Below are 16,122 nucleotides of genomic sequence, written 5' to 3' on the forward strand. Positions count from 1 at the left end.
ACAGCACACTTTTCCACTTTGCGTCTGTCCATTTCAAATGAGCTCAGGCCCACAGAAGGCGGCGGCGTTTCTGGATGTTGTTGATGTATGTCTTTCACTTTGCATGGTAGAGTTTTAACTTGCACTTGTAGATGTAGTGACGAACTGTGTTAACTGACAATGCTTTTCTGAAGTGTTCCTGAGCCCACGCTGTAAGATCCTTTACACATTGATGTCAGTTTTTAATGATGTAGTGCCACCTGAGGGATCGAAGGTCACGGACATTCAATGTTGGTTTTCGGCCTTGCTGCTTACGTGTAGAAAGTTCTCCAGATTCTCTGAATCTTCTGATTATATTATGGACTGTAGATGATGGAATCTCTAAATTCCTTGCAAATTAACATTGAGAAACATTGTTCTTAAACTGTTGGACTATTTTTTTCACGCAGTTGTTCACAAAGTGGTGATCCTCGGCCCATCTTTGCTTGTTATTGGCTGAGCCTTTTGGGGATGCTCCTTTTATACCCAATCATGACACTCACAATTAGTGTCTTCAGTTCCCAAACACTTATTGAGTGTTGTTATAAGGAAAGGTGATGTAACACAGTGGTAAACATAGCACTGTCCCAGCTTTTTTGAAACATGTTGCAGGCATCCATTTCAAAATGAACAAGTATTTGCACAAAAATAATAAATTTGATCAGTTTGAACATTAAATATCTTGTCTTTGTGGTGTATTCAATTGAATATAGGTTGAAGAGGATTTACAAATCATTGTATTCTGTTTTATTTACATTTCACACAACGTCCCAACTTCATTGGAATTGGGGTTGTACATTGGTAACTCATTACTAATACCTGAACGTCATTGACCTTCAGTAGCCTTTTGGTTCACTGTAATGAGGATTCATCTGGAATAACTCCTGCCACTTGTGTCTGCATCACTCCTCTGCTAAATGCATGCGGCTAAAATAAAATATGAGTACAATAAAACATCACAGCCTGCTTATATTTCATGTTTTGAAAAATGCATGTAGTTACAAAAAAAATTATTTATGAATATATAACAACTGGATAGTTGATAAATTATTAACTCACAGGAGAAGCTACTACATCATAGAGATGGCCTCCTACAGGCCTCTTGTTTTTGTTTTGTTTTTTTACTACAAAACAAAGAAATACAAACAAATGTGTAGTCCCTTTTGATTTATTTTTTCTTTTTTACCATTTAAGTCATGAAAAGGACTTCCTTTCCAGCCCCACTGTAATTTGGATCCATAGTATTCAAATAAAGGATTCCAAAACATATTTTGCCAATATAGATGATGCAGGAACCATTTCTGACCATCAAAGAGCAAATTTGGTCAGACTTGGCAAGTTTGCTCAATCTGAATTTTATTTATTATATATATATTAGTTGACTGACTTAGTTTTTTTTTGTTTGTTTGTTTTACATGTATGGTCACTATTTTCCCGAAATGCATTGAGTGATATTGTTTTCTTCAAGATTTGACAGAGCAAAAACACACCCCCCAAAGAAAAAATACTTCACCACTAGAAAAATCAGCTGAAATTTTGTGATGTTCAGTAGAATTAAGTATACTTTAAAGTAGCTAAAATTCAACACAAAAAAACTTTGTGGAAAATCAAAAGGGACGACACCTTTAAAACTCAGTACCAAAGTAAAGTGATTGGAAGACACTTTATTTACAGCGGTTCAAATTTGAATCCCCAGATGAGGAGCATTTAAAAAAGAAATTACTGCCGTGAAGCAGCGCTGCAGGCTGATTATGTGTTGCTTGTGTTGTGCAGTTGGAGCAGTTTGTGCATAATTTATTCACAGGTCTGTTTCAAAGCCCTTCTTCCAGGGGAGCCTGCGGACCACTGAGCCCCAGTCTATTAGAATCTGAGGTTTCGCTTTTGGGCACAAACTCTTGTCGAGACTGAAAGAAAATCGAGACGATAATTAAAATAAATGTGCCTACTGAAGTCACACAGCAGGAACTATGTGCATATGAAATACTCACTCTGCCACTGTGGAGGACTTAAAGTGCTGCTCAGCACGGTGAATGAGGGGAAAGGAAACTCTGCAGCCGATCTCCTGGAGGGCATGAAAAGAAATACTTTACATATTAAACTAGACTTCTTATGCAATGTGAAGTCTCGAGTGGAACAGCGGAAACTGAAAAGGCAGAGAAGCAAAGCCGGTTTCTTTTCTGAGGACAAGCATTCATTTTTGAAAGGCGTCATATTGTATACTCATGGAAAATGATTGAGGAAAACTTTTCCAAATTGTTACTCTGGTTAAAATGAACCAGTGGTGGTCACAGATAACCAAAAAATTAACTTCAATAACAGATAATCAGACAACTGAAAAGTTATCTCTGATAAAGATAAACCGATAAACCACCCAAAAATGTATCAGAAGTTACAGATAACCGATAAATTCCAGTGTTGTCTCTGGTACATTTGCAACTACTGACAAGCTGAATTTGAGTTTTAACACCACGATCACTTTTGGAAGCATCAAAACTGACAGAAGACCCAAACAATGAGCCAGTACTTCTATGTTTGAACATGCTGCCCCCTGCTGGAAGCTACAAGGCTACAGCACCCTGAGAGCAATCACAAAGCCAGCTCTCTACCAATCACAATGCTCTGGTCAGGCAGAGGTCTTGAAAAATAAAGTCATACTGACTTATGGTTTTGTGTGAATACTGATAGAATAACTCCATTAATGTCAATTCTGTCATTTGTACAAAGTTAAAATATAACATATATCTTTTAATGTTGAATAATGCACTAATTCTGAGGTTTTGTAACAAACAGACAGATCGCAAAGGATTCTGGGTAAAAGTGCCTCTGCTAAACACTGATTGGTTGAGTCATTCATTATGTAAACCAACACGCACGTTAATGCGACGTGTGTCGTGTGTTGGTGTTTACAGATAAATGTGCTTTTGTAAAACATTCCATTTTTTATTTGTAAAAACAGGCATTTTTATGGAGCCCTGGAAGTGTCATCGCAAAATGTTTTGCATGTGTAGAGAATGTGCGCACGTTTTATGATGTTGTAAAACGTGCACTCAATATTGTCTTGACACGTAAATGTTGGCTTTACACTGTGCGAGTTTTGGCCCTTTTTCAGATGATTTTTCATTCGTGTGAGAATTTTTTGGATTGAGTTTCAGATTAATCGCGCGTCCTGCATCATGTAGTGTACATGGAGTAACAAACTGCATTCAACATCTCACAACTACCTCCTGACCGCCGATCACTGTGCATGTGCAAACACCGCAGAGCTGTCTTGTAATGTTTTTTGTTGTTGATGTTGTTTTGTTTTTAAACTTAATTTGTAAAAAAAAAAAAAAAAAAAAGCCATTTGCAAAGCCAAAAAGTTGATTTGACAACCATCTGATATAACCGAGGTCAAAATAAGAAGAACACTGCCATCTACTGGTGCCCAGATGCTTAGTACTTAGGGCGAATACTGCCATGAACACTACTGGCCAGTAGATGGCAGTAGAGGCCTTGAAAACTTACCAAAATAAAATTCCACATAATCCGTGTCTGCTACATTTAAGATGCGTGGAATTCAACAAACGCAAATACAATAACGTCTATAAACCCAGAGAATATGTTCACGAGAGTTTAGGCACTAGAGTTTAATGCTGCTGTCCGTGGAGCCTGAACAGAGTGTCTGAAATGCATGTGTCCTGTCGTGAACATACTGAGATTACCCTAAACTACCCATAATGCACTGCTAGGCACAGCATGTGCTCACAAAACCTTAAAAAGTGGCACATTACTTTAAAACTAAAACATATATCTGATATTTTCACTTTATAAAACTTCAGACATGACAGTAATTTTAAATAACTTGTCCAAAATTAGCTTGGTTAAAAATGTATGCCTCTGGATGACTTGGGTGATATTGCCAGTGTATCAGTATGGTGTTAAAGAAAATTATTATTATTTTTTTTTTTTTTGGAGCCAGTTCTTCTTTGCTTGCAGAGGACAGAGTGGTTTCTTCTAATTCAGCTCTCTTCTGTTTGCAGAGGGTAGAACTATACATCTCTTAGGAAACTTTTAACAGGTAGGTCTCAACTGATTTTAAATTTTAAAGATGTTTGCCGCTGTTCAGCTTGGTTTACTACGTTATCAGTCTAAATGTTATCAGACGACAATTTATCGGAAGATAATTAGTCCGATAATGGTTTTTAAAGTTATCTAAAAAGATAATACGATAATGAAAACATTATCTTCGATAATTATGTTATTGGATTATCGGAAGTGTGCCCACCACTGAAATGAACTTATCAAAAACTGAATGAAAAGTGTCATAACTTGCAAAACAGAAAGGATGTTAGAATTTGTTCTGCAGAAAACACGTCAGCTGAACAATAAATGGAAGTAATTCCTACACTGAAAAAAGAGAATAGTTGAACCAACTTTAAAAAAAGTCACAATTAGTAAAACCTGAATGAATTAAGTTGTTTGAACCTAAGTTTGCACGTTAGATCAATTCTATCAACTCTAACTTAAAAATTTAAGCAGCCTTTGTGTGTTCAGGGTTGCCAAAAATGATTTTTTTTCATTTACTACTTTTCACGTGTGATATAGATGTGTGTGTGTGTGTGTGTGTGTGTGTGTGTGTGTGTGTGTGTGTGTGTGTGTGTGTGTGTGTGTGTGTGTGTGTGTGTGTGTGTGTGTGTGTGTGTGTGTGTGTGTGTGTGTGTGTGTAAATCAGTAGTAGTCGCATGTAAAATACTTCAATTTGAGATTGTGCAGGACGAGAGTTACACATAAGGCAAAATGGATCCAGCACTAAATAGGTGAGTTATTTGTGATTAAATTCTGATATTGTATTGAAATATATTGTGTGTAAATCAGTAGTAGTCGCATGAAAAATACTTCAATTTGAGATTGTGCAGTACGAGAGTTACGCATAAGGCAAAATGGATCCAGCACTAAATAGGTGAGTTATTTGTGATTAAATTCTGATACTTTATTGAAATATATTGTTCCTGCATTCGCCCACCCCCTTTTCAGGCACAAATTCACTCAGAATGCCCAGAGATGCTGCTTTTTATTGTTGTTGTTTTTTTTTTATTTTTAAACAACTTGCTCAATTGGGGGAAAAAAAAAATCACATGACTGCTATCCAGTTACAAAAAGCTAATTTCACACCTCTGCAATGTACAAGATCTAAATTCTAACAAAATTACACACAAAGGAAAATCTATTGGTGCAGATGGTGAGTCTATATGATTTATAGATTTCTATTTAAATTTGTATAACACATCCAACACAGTGTGCATTCAGAGAGGTCCTGCCAGCTCACTGCTAGTAAATTCAGTGCACACACACAGACACACACAGCAGTCGATTAGCATCCTGGAACCTAAACATGATTTCTAGTATTTCCACTTTTTGTAGAAACTTTGGATGAACATTTTAAATTCTAATTTCATTCGTTTGTGGGCCTAATTTGCATGGTAGAGAATTCAGACTGATCAAATAAGAGCTCTAGAGGGACTAGCAATTTGAAATAAAAGTGGATGGACGACGAACCACAAGTTCCACTGATGATCTTTGATCAGCGGAGCTAAAAACTGATTTTGCACAATATGACCCCTTTAAGGCGAGTTAAAAAAAAAAAACAAAAAAAAAAAAACAAGGGTTAAACATTGTGAGCATAAATTCTGCAAAAACTGTGAGAAGCAAACATGTGAAAGCAAGAAAATTATGCAAAGTTTGAGCAGCCAGCAACTTGTTAGTATAGCAAAGCAAACTGCTGGCTGGTACTCACTATCCAAAGATTTATCCACCAACATGGGCTCCTCCTCCATCATATCCATAGAGATTTTAACACTGGGGATATTTTCATGGTAGGGACACTCAGACTGTTGGAGGACGGAGATGATATTAACACTGACACCCTGAAAAGGTAAAGTTCTAAATATTTAAATCAACAGTTCACTCACAAATTCCATTTCGCTGTCGATGCTTCCTTTCTTCTTGCTTTTCTTCTTCTTCTCATCCTCTTTCTTCTTTTTGTCCTTCTCTGGAATAACATCATCCAGGTAGCTGAGGTCATGCTGCGAGAACACGTAGTCCATGGCCTTACGCACTGCAACCAACGCCAAGATCTGAAGGCGGAGAAAAAAGTTCACGCCTGCTCACAGTCTGAGTGACGACCTCGCTGACTGCAGCGGTTTCTCACCATGACTGGAAAGATGATGGCAGCCACAGTCGACTTGAGGATCCACAGGAGCGCCAAACAGAGCGCCTGGATGAACGTAAAGAGGTGGATTCGTCTCTGCGGGACGTGCCGCAAGTAGATCAAGTCTGGCTGGTGTTTGGCCGGCATGAGGAGGAGTTGCAGGCGATCCATGAACTGATGCAAGAAAAGAAGATGGTCAAGATGATACGGTCAAAGGTGGTTTTTATGTACGACACACGCAATAAGGTGGACATTCTCACCTGGACACCATTGAGCGATGCCACACCCATGTAGAGGAACACGCCGTAGAGCACGGGCATGGGAATGAACTGCCAAAAACAGAGCACAGCCGTGTTTTTAGCTTTGCTTTTCTGCACAGATCAACATCACTTTCATCTTTAACTGTGCTTGCATGGAATATGAAAATACAAACATGCAGATGTTACTGTTCCCGATACCCAAACCCTCATTATCACAGAAGACAAAAAGGCTTCTGAAAAAAATTTTTGGTGGGTCACACTGGGATGATCTTCAGAACCCACAAACCAAAACCTTAAACTCGATAGCTTCAGCTTTGTGGTGGCGATCCAGATACCAACTAAATGACAAAATACCCCGAGTCTGGGGAGCAATGTGAGCAGGTGATCCAGACGCTCCCCAGACGAGGGGTGTTTTATTTTTATACCTCAGCCGGTTAAAGTATTTTTTTCGAAAATGATACATTAAACAAGATTGGAGATCCATTTTGTGTGGAACTATTGTCCTTCCTCCAACAAAGAAGGCCGAAGGAAAGTAGTTCGACACAATGTGGATCCGCTAAAAATGGATCCTGGGTCTGGATCCACTCGCAACACCGTGGAACAACATCCAGCTGAGGTCACGTTCATAAGTATTTGGACAGTGACAATTTATAAATTTCGCCTCTGTACTCCAACACAATGGAGTTAAAATGACAGTGTGTGCTTGTAGTGTAGAGTCTCATCTTTAAATCAAAATTAACCAAAAATATTTTATTAACCATTGAGGAATCACACCCACTTTTATACATAGTTACACCATTTAAATAATTGGACACACTAAATATATGGGTAATTTTTTTTAAATACATACACTCAAGAAACTGACTCACTGGATTCGATTTCCAGCTCATAAATATATGTAGTCTTGACAAAATTAAATTAAATTATCTGGGATGGATGTGTTTTATTTGAGTTGGGGCTACATATATTTATTAGATGGAAATCCTGCTCATAATTGAACTGAGTTAATCTGAGTCTTTTTTTTGAGTGTATCATCACTTTTACAGCCAGTTTTCTTCATACACGTCAGGAGGATGGATGTACCAAAGGCTTCAAAGTCACTGGATATGTCTTTGACGTTATTTACATGATTCATTCATTAACCAGTACAAACAGTGTTGTTTCTGTAGGGTACATCTGTCTGGAGTGGGCACTTCTCAAAAATGAGTCACGGTTCAAGACACCGATGGCAACTCTGAAGGAGTTACAAGCTTCTGTGGCTGTGATTTGAAATGTTGCATCTTGAATTATACTAGTGAAGTGGAAGTGAGACAGGTTTTCTGAAAGAGTAGATGGGAAATTTCTGATATAGTTTGCCAGAATGCAAATAAATTAATGCATAAGTACCTCAGGGTCTTGTTCACGTGTGAGGGGACAATGGAGCGCGAGACTGGCAGGAGAATCGGCAGCAGGGGCGGTGTTGCATTCGCTCTACCGTACTGTTGTAGCGAAAAGGGAGCTGAGCCAAAAGGCGAAGCTCTCGATCTACTGGTCAATCTTCGCTCCTACTCTCACCTACGGTCATGAGGATTGGGTCATGACCAAACGAACTACATCAAAATGGGTTTCCTCAAGATGGTGGCTGGTGTCTCCCTTCAAGCTCCTCATGGATGACTGAGCTTCTCACCCTATCTCAAAGTAGAGCTGCTGCTCCTTCACATTGAAAGGAGCCATCTGAGAGGAGACCACGGGGAAGACCCAAGACTAGATGGAGAGATTATATCTCCACACCAGCCTGGGAACGCCTCGGGATCCCCCAGTCAGAGGTGGTTAATGTGGCCCAGGAAAGGGACACTTGGGGTGCCCTGCTGGAGCTGTTGCCCCGCGACCCAATCTTGGGGAGATAGATATATATATATATATATATATATATATATATATATATATAATTTGTTGTGTATGAAAGTTATGTCTCTGTGGCCATGTTGTTGTGATGCCTTCTTGGCCAGGTTACCCTTGGAAAAGAGATTTTTAATCTCGATGAGGCTTTTACCTGGTTAAATAAAGGTCTACAGTGCATCCAGAAAAAAAAATCTTCCCATTGTCATTATGGGGTATTGTGTGTAGAATTCTGAGGAAAAAATGATTTTCATCCATTTTGGAAAAATTCTGCAACATAACAAAATGTGGAAAAAGTGAAGAGTTGTGAAACACTTTCTGGATGCACTGTACATACCTGGTAGTCAGGAGGATATAACTCCGTTGAAGTAGCACTGAACATGTGACTCGACAAAATAGGGAAAAATTTTGTAAAATATTTATGTGCACACAAACAGATTTCTTTTGAAAAATGATTTTTGTGAAAACTTGTGGTCAGAAAATTAAAACGAATGTCCACTAGAGGGCGCAGTTGTCCAAATAATTTCAACTCAGTTCCTCTTGTGTATTTTTAAGGTACTTTAATGAAAGAACGGAAACTTCACAAAGCCTTCATTTGCAATCTGAACAATTTGTACTTAAGCCCTGATGAACATGCTTATTTCACATCACATTACTTCATCTACAAGAGCCTTTAATCGGATGAACTAAATATTTTAAGGATTTCATATTTCAGGGGGATGACAGCAGTTTGTTCTAAAAGAGTTGGACAGTAATCCATATTTCCAGTTAGGAGACATACCTTGAGGATTGGAGCCATGAACACAGAAAGTCCTGTGAGAAGGAACACGCATATGCCAGTGACTCTTTGTTCCCTGGAAAGGAGGAAAAACCAAAGAGGGGGTTGCAGGGGGAGGAAATAAAAATACATTCAGAATATTAGCAAAGTCAAACCCAAGACAAAATGTGAAAGTTTGTCAAATTCACAAGAGAATATAGTAGATTTACACTATTATTTTCCATGAACTTATACTTCTGCATTCTAATACAATTACATTTTTTCGTGAATCTGATTGGTTAATCGTTTGAGATTTCAGACCATATACCATCGGGGTAACGGCAAAATATTCGACCATTTCACATTTGGATGTATTACTCCGCGCCCTGACCGGTGTTCTCGCGAGATATCATTCCTATGCTCTGCGCACGAATGTGAGGTAGTGTCGGGACACAGAACTGTTGATTTATGCCACGAGGCGCACAATTCGACAGAAAACCAGCCGCGCGTGCTTCTAGCTGTTAGCTAAGAGCGAGAGAAAGCCGCATACCGCCGCCGCAAAAATGGGTGAATTTAACTAAATCAAATCAAATCAATTTTATTTATATAGCGCCAAATCACAACAAACAGTTGCCCCAAGGCGCTTTATATTGTAAGGCAAGGCCATACAATAATTACGTAAAAACCCCAACGGTCAAAACGACCCCCTGTGAGCAAGCACTTGGTGACAGTGGGAAGAAAAAACTCCCTTTTAACAGGAAGAAACCTCCAGCAGAACCAGGCTCAGGGAGGGGCAGTCTTCTGCTGGGACTGGTTGGGGCTGAGGGAGAGAACCAGGAAAAAGACATGCTGTGGAGGGGAGCAGAGATCGATCACTAATGATTAAATGCAGAGTGGTGCATACAGAGCAAAAAGAGAAAGAAACACTCAGTGCATCATGGGAACCCCCCAGCAGTCTAAGTCTATAGCAGCATAACTAAGGGATGGTTCAGGGTCACCTGATCCAGCCCTAACTATAAGCTTTAGCAAAAAGGAAAGTTTTAAGCCTAATCTTAAAAGTAGAGACGGTGTCTGTCTCCTTGATCTGAATTGGGAGCTGGTTCCACAGGAGAGGAGCCTGAAAGCTGAAGGCTCTGCCTCCCATTCTACTTTTACAAACCCTAGGAACTACAAGTAAGCCTGCAGTCTGAGAGCGAAGCGCTCTATTGGGGTGATATGGTACTATGAGGTCCCTAAGATAAGATGGGACCTGATATTCAAAACCTTATAAGTAAGAAGAAGAATTTTAAATTCTATTCTAGAATTAACAGGAAGCCAATGAAGAGAGGCCAATATGGGTGAGATATGCTCTCTCTTTCCAGTCCCTGTTAGCACTCTAGCTGCAGCATTTTGAATTAACTGAAGGCTTTTCAGGGAAGTTTTAGGACAACCTGATAATAATGAATTACAATAGTCCAGCCTAGAGGAAATAAATGCATGAATTAGTTTTTCAGCATCACTCTGAGACAAGACCTTTCTAATTTTAGAGATATTGCGCAAATGCAAAAAAGCAGTCCTACATATTTGTATAATATGCGCATTGAATGATATATCCTGATCAAAAATGACTCCAAGATTTCTCACAGTATTACTAGAGGTCAGGGTAATGCCATCCAGAGTAAGGATCTGGTTAGACACCATGTTTCTAAGATTTGTGGGGCCAAGTACAATAACTTCAGTTTTATCTGAGTTTAAAAGCAGGAAATTAGAGGTCATCCATGTCTTTATGTCTGTAAGACAATCCTGCAGTTTAGCTAATTGGTGTGTGTCCTCTGGCTTCATGGATAGATAAAGCTGAGTATCATCTGCGTAACAATGAAAATTTAAGCAATGCCGTCTAATAATACTGCCTAAGGGAAACATGTATAAAGTGAATAAAATTGGTCCTAGCACAGAACCTTGTGGAACTTATCTTATCTGAGCTAAGCACTAAGTCAGACAAAAGGTCTGAAAATTCACAGAGAAACTCACAGTAACGACCAGGTGGACGATAGATAACAAATAAAACTGGTTTTTGGAACTTCCAATTTGGATGGACAAGACTAAGAGTCAAGCTTTCAAATGAATTAAAGCTCTGTCTGGGTTTTTGATTAATTAATAAGCTGGAATGGAAGATTGCTGCTAATCCTCCGCCTCGGCCCGTGCTACGAGCATTCTGGCAGTTAGTGTGACTCGGGGGTGTTGACTCATTTAAACTAACATATTCATCCTGCTGTAACCAGGTTTCTGTAAGGCACCATACGAACTGATCTGATTGATAACTACCATACGAAAGTATCGATGTGGATTCTGATAAAGTATAACCCTGTCACATTTGATGGATTTTCATATTTGACAGATTACTCCGCGCCCTGACCGCCGTTGGAGCGACGCTGCCTCGACGGTAAGCCGCACCGACCAAATTACCGACACAAAAATAAACCGTGCACACAATGGAATTGGATTAGAATGGGAATAACCCCCTTGTGTCTGATAATTTGCAGACATTCATGCTGTTATACGTTCGCAAATAGCCGTTTTACAGCTCCGCTGATCCGTCGCCGTAAAACTCCTTTGCGACTGTGTAACCAACATGAATGTCCACAAATCATAAGACACAACAGGGTTATGCCCTAATTTTCATTTTTAACCGCTACAGTACACCAAGAAAAGACACAACATATTTTTTTAACTTCTTCATAAAGTCATCATTAAATTCAGGTGGATCCACAAATGTGTATGCGTTAAAAAAATGCTTGCTGTGATTTCTACACTGTTAATTGTATTTCGATATAGACGCTGTCAAGCTAAGACTGATTAATCTACACTTTATACATTAATATAGCAACCAATAAATATTTTATCTGTAATCATTTAGTGGGTTCAGGGCGTCCTGCGCAGAGATTGAAGCAACACTCCCTCTTTGTGTTGTTATCTGAGCTTTTTTTTTTTTGTCTCTTAACTGTAGAATGCGAAACAGTCCTAAATCCTTTGTTCACAAAATTGTGGAATATTATCTGACATATACATTTATTTCTCAGCTACATCATAGCCTGCCAACTTTTTTGAAACATATTGTTTTAGTAGCACTTATTGATAAATGATTAGCTGATCAATAAAAGCTTTGAATCTCGATTCAATTTATTAATACAGCATCAAATGACAAAATAATTCATCACAAGGTCCTCACACAAGTCTGGGAGCATGCAGTGGAGCCACGCTTCACCCCGTCCACGACACCACGAGATCCACCTTAGTTCGTGGACAGCAACCATCCACAGGTGTTGTTGACTTCTTCCATGCTTGTTCACCTCTCCAGCCCAATTGGCCAAAAGCCAATAGCCCAAAAGTGTTTTTTTTTTTTTTTTTTTTTTGGGGGGGGGTATACTTTTGACCTTTGAATAATGTGCTTAAAATGCTCACCCAAGGACTATTCCTGCAGAGTTTGGTATAAATCTGCTCACCCTTTTCCGATTTTTGCATTCCAATTTTACACACGCACACATACTTGTGCTTTAAGCTTCCATGGTAACTAAAACAATGGTCTATGTCCGTGCATGCATTCGTCTATCATTCAATCCATGCATTGCTGGTTTTTGTCATGTGATTATTCAACATAAAGTCATCAAAGACCCAAGATACGTGGGAGTACAATATACGTCAAGTTCAGAGCTCTCTCACATGAGTACAGAGGGTGCCGAACCTGACCTGCATTTTGTGTGTGTAAGTGCGTCTGTGGCCTTTCGCCTGATAATTTGACATTAAATCGATGAAACCCAAGATGTTTGAGTTATACTTTCATCTCACAGCCCTCTTGTGTGAGTTCAGAGGGTGCTTAACCTTCAACATCTGGAACAAATCAGGGAGGATTTGAAGGTCAGCAAGACCCTCTACTTTACAGTACCAGTTCTGCAGGAGCTACCAGTCCTTCAGGACAAAATGTCAAGCAAGGTTCAGAGATACGTACAAAAAAAATTGCACTTTACAGTTAATAAAACATGTAGTTCCTGATGAAAACTTTGCATGTTGAACAGAGAAACAAACAGACATGGGGTCAAATACTTTGCATTGTATTTAAATACAAATACAAATACTTTAGATTTTCCAATTCCAAATAAAATTATTTGTACTTTTTCAAATACAAATACTTTCTATGAACTATAAACAACAAATCAACACAAAAACTGATAAACCGGTGACAATTTATTGTGAAAATAGCACGACCAAATACTACTGATAAGTAAAGGATTGAATGTTTTATCACAAATTCACTATTATAATATCACAGGCAATAATCAAACTATCACAATCTATAGTCAACACGGTGTCACAGAGATTCCCAAGTTTGAAAAGTATTTGTAAAAGTATCTGGAAATACTTGGGATTGGCGATGTATTTGAAATACAAATATTTTGAATTCAAAATCAGAAAATACAAATACTCCAAAAAATGTATTCAAGTATTTTCAAATACAAGTACTTTTGTATTTGGCCCCATGTCTGGAAACAAACAGTTCTACCTGGTCCTCTAGCATTATCAAAAACCAAGATGTAGTCTATTAACACACAGAGTGACAGAATACTTCACACTTCAGCCAAATGATATAACTCAAGGGATCTCATCATGGAGAACAGGGCATCCTGGGGTGGATGGCAACAACTTTTAAATGCAAGAAAAGTGTATGCTTCATTAGTAGTTTTGGTTTTCCAGTGTGTGCTTGATGGATGATATTTTAGAATACCTGACAAACCCAGTGTCCAGCAAATGCATCAACTCACCTGACACCGAGGAATTTGGGCTGCTCTCCAGGCGCTGAAGTCTGTGTCTCCATTTTCAGAGAATCGATATGTGCGATGGAGATAACAGTGGCAGCCACATACCAAGGCAGGCCCATGAAAGAGCAAATGATCATAAGAATGGCCACCCAGAAGAGGTCCAAGTGATACCCTGCCCCTTTCTTTGAAGACACAGAAAGACAAGAGAATGAACAGCCTTAAACTAAACCATCAGCAGACATCAGAAATCTTCTTTTGGACTCCCCCCAAGCACACAAATGTAGAGAGACGATGGTTTTTGAGGTAATGCACCAACCTTGAGTTTGTGCTCTTTCCTGTTGATAATCACTGCGGTGATCTGCTGGTCCATAAATATCAGAATGGTGACCAACAGGGCGGGGAGCGCAGCAGCAAGGTATACCCACCAAGGGTTCCCTCCGAAAGGACGCACAATCCAGCCCCTATGTGGATTTGTAGGCTAGATTTAAAAAAAAAAGCATTTGAATTCACCAAGGTGCTATCAAGTTTTTGCACATTAGCACCCGAATCAGCCCAAACATGTCATCAGATCTGTGTCAGTACTACATGGAGTCAAGTCCATAAATATTTGGACAATCCTTGTAACACCACAGTGGAGCTGAAATGAAACAATCAAGATGTGACTTGAATGTGGACTTTCAGCCATAATACAAGTGGTTCAACAAATAGTCATTTGGACACCGTCCCTCCATTTTCAGAGGCTGTATGTAATTGGACAACTGAAATATAAGGATTATTGTTCATACATACAGCCAGTTTTCTTGAGACAAGTCTGCGGACATATATACGAACATTTCCAAGTCACTGAATAAGTCCTGATTTTTATTTACTGCTGCCAATTCTTATTTATTTATTAATTTATTATTAGGCACATGTAAATTTCTAATATCTCAGAACAGGTGTGATTTGGTGTGTATCTGGATTAAAATCCAGATTTTGCCCTTCTAGGTCCTTCTAGTTAAGAAATACGAACACTATCACACTGTGTGGTAAATCAGTCTGAAGTTGGGAACTCTCAAAAACAGAGTGTCTGTCTGTACACGAAATTTTATATATATAAATTTTGCAGAGTAAAATACTCTCTACCAGGATAACATTTGGTCCCAGTCCAGACCAAGAGTTAAATATACTCAATAACAGTGTCAAAACAACTCTATCATGCTGTGAATGACTCTTATTGGAGTGGAAAAATGTGATTTGACAAGATGGTAGAGCTGATTTTACTCTATAATAGTGTATTTAACTCTATTTGGACTGGGATCAAATGTTATCCTGGCAGAGTATACTTTACTCCTGTGTGTGTGTGTGTGTGTGTGTGTGTGTGTGTGTGTGTGTGTGTGTGTGTGTGTGTGTGTGTGTGTGTGTGTGTGTGTGTGTGTGTGTGTGTGTGTGTGTGTGTGTGTGTGTGTGTGTGTGTGTGTGTGTGTGTTAGAGGATGGTGTTTAAAATGAAGTGGTGACTTGATTACACTTCTGTAAGTTTGAGCATTGACTCAAGTGCTGAACCTAAAATTACATGTGCAGCATTACATGAATTAAAAAAGAAAACAGCCTGTATTAGAGTCTGTAGTCAAACAAAGCTGCCTCTGTACCTAAAAGACTGAGGCTGTTCTCACATCACATATAATCACGCTGTTACTTGATGCATGCACCCTCTCCTGTCTCGCATCACTAATTCAATTCTACCAAAAGCAGCTCTTCAAACCAGCTGAGGTCCATTTGGGCCAAGTGATCTCAAAGAATGACCGTCTTAGTTTCAAGGACTCCATATCGCGTCCTGGCCGGTTCACAAAGACGCTATTGTACTTGGATTTTTACAAAAATTACAACGGCTTAATGTCCTGTTTGAACCTCAAACCATGTCATCAGACGAAGGTGCAGCTGGATGTTTCTATTAGAAAAACTACACAGTAAAATTTACTCTGCTGGGATAACATTTGATCACAGTCTAGAGTAAATTACACTGTATTATAGAGTGAAATCAACTCGACAGTTGTCACATGCGTCATTCCGGAGCTCAGCAGCTCATCTGAGAAAGAGTCTCTTCATCCAAAGCAATCAAATGGATTAATGGGATTATTAACCAGATGACAAGGTAAAACCTCTTAAATCATTCTAAAATCAGTTTTAAGCAGAAACAAGGCCATAATCGGTGACGCTTTGAAATGGCCGACGCACAGTGAACGCAACA

At 39.0% G+C, this 16,122-nt stretch overlaps 1 protein-coding gene across 1 annotated transcript in view; it reads right to left on the reverse strand.

Annotated features, from left to right (window-relative positions):
* Window positions 1-1,201: 1,201 nt before the first annotated feature.
* LOC117529027 (electrogenic sodium bicarbonate cotransporter 1-like) overlaps window positions 1,202-16,122 on the reverse strand; it is a 112,423-nt gene continuing 97,502 nt past the window's right edge. Inside the window, exons 18-26 of the mRNA XM_034191717.1 lie at window positions 14,210-14,371; window positions 13,897-14,075; window positions 9,125-9,197; window positions 6,466-6,534; window positions 6,206-6,379; window positions 5,967-6,131; window positions 5,792-5,885; window positions 2,007-2,080; window positions 1,202-1,922 (exon numbers count right to left, since the gene is read on the reverse strand). Coding sequence (XP_034047608.1) covers window positions 2,037-2,080; window positions 5,792-5,885; window positions 5,967-6,131; window positions 6,206-6,379; window positions 6,466-6,534; window positions 9,125-9,197; window positions 13,897-14,075; window positions 14,210-14,371 — 960 coding nt within the window. The 3' untranslated portion in view covers window positions 1,202-1,922; window positions 2,007-2,036. The remainder of the gene's footprint in view (window positions 1,923-2,006; window positions 2,081-5,791; window positions 5,886-5,966; window positions 6,132-6,205; window positions 6,380-6,465; window positions 6,535-9,124; window positions 9,198-13,896; window positions 14,076-14,209; window positions 14,372-16,122) is intronic.

The sequence above is a fragment of the Thalassophryne amazonica genome, chromosome 17, assembly GCF_902500255.1.
Source record: "Thalassophryne amazonica chromosome 17, fThaAma1.1, whole genome shotgun sequence".
NCBI classification, from domain to species: Eukaryota; Metazoa; Chordata; class Actinopteri; order Batrachoidiformes; family Batrachoididae; genus Thalassophryne; species Thalassophryne amazonica.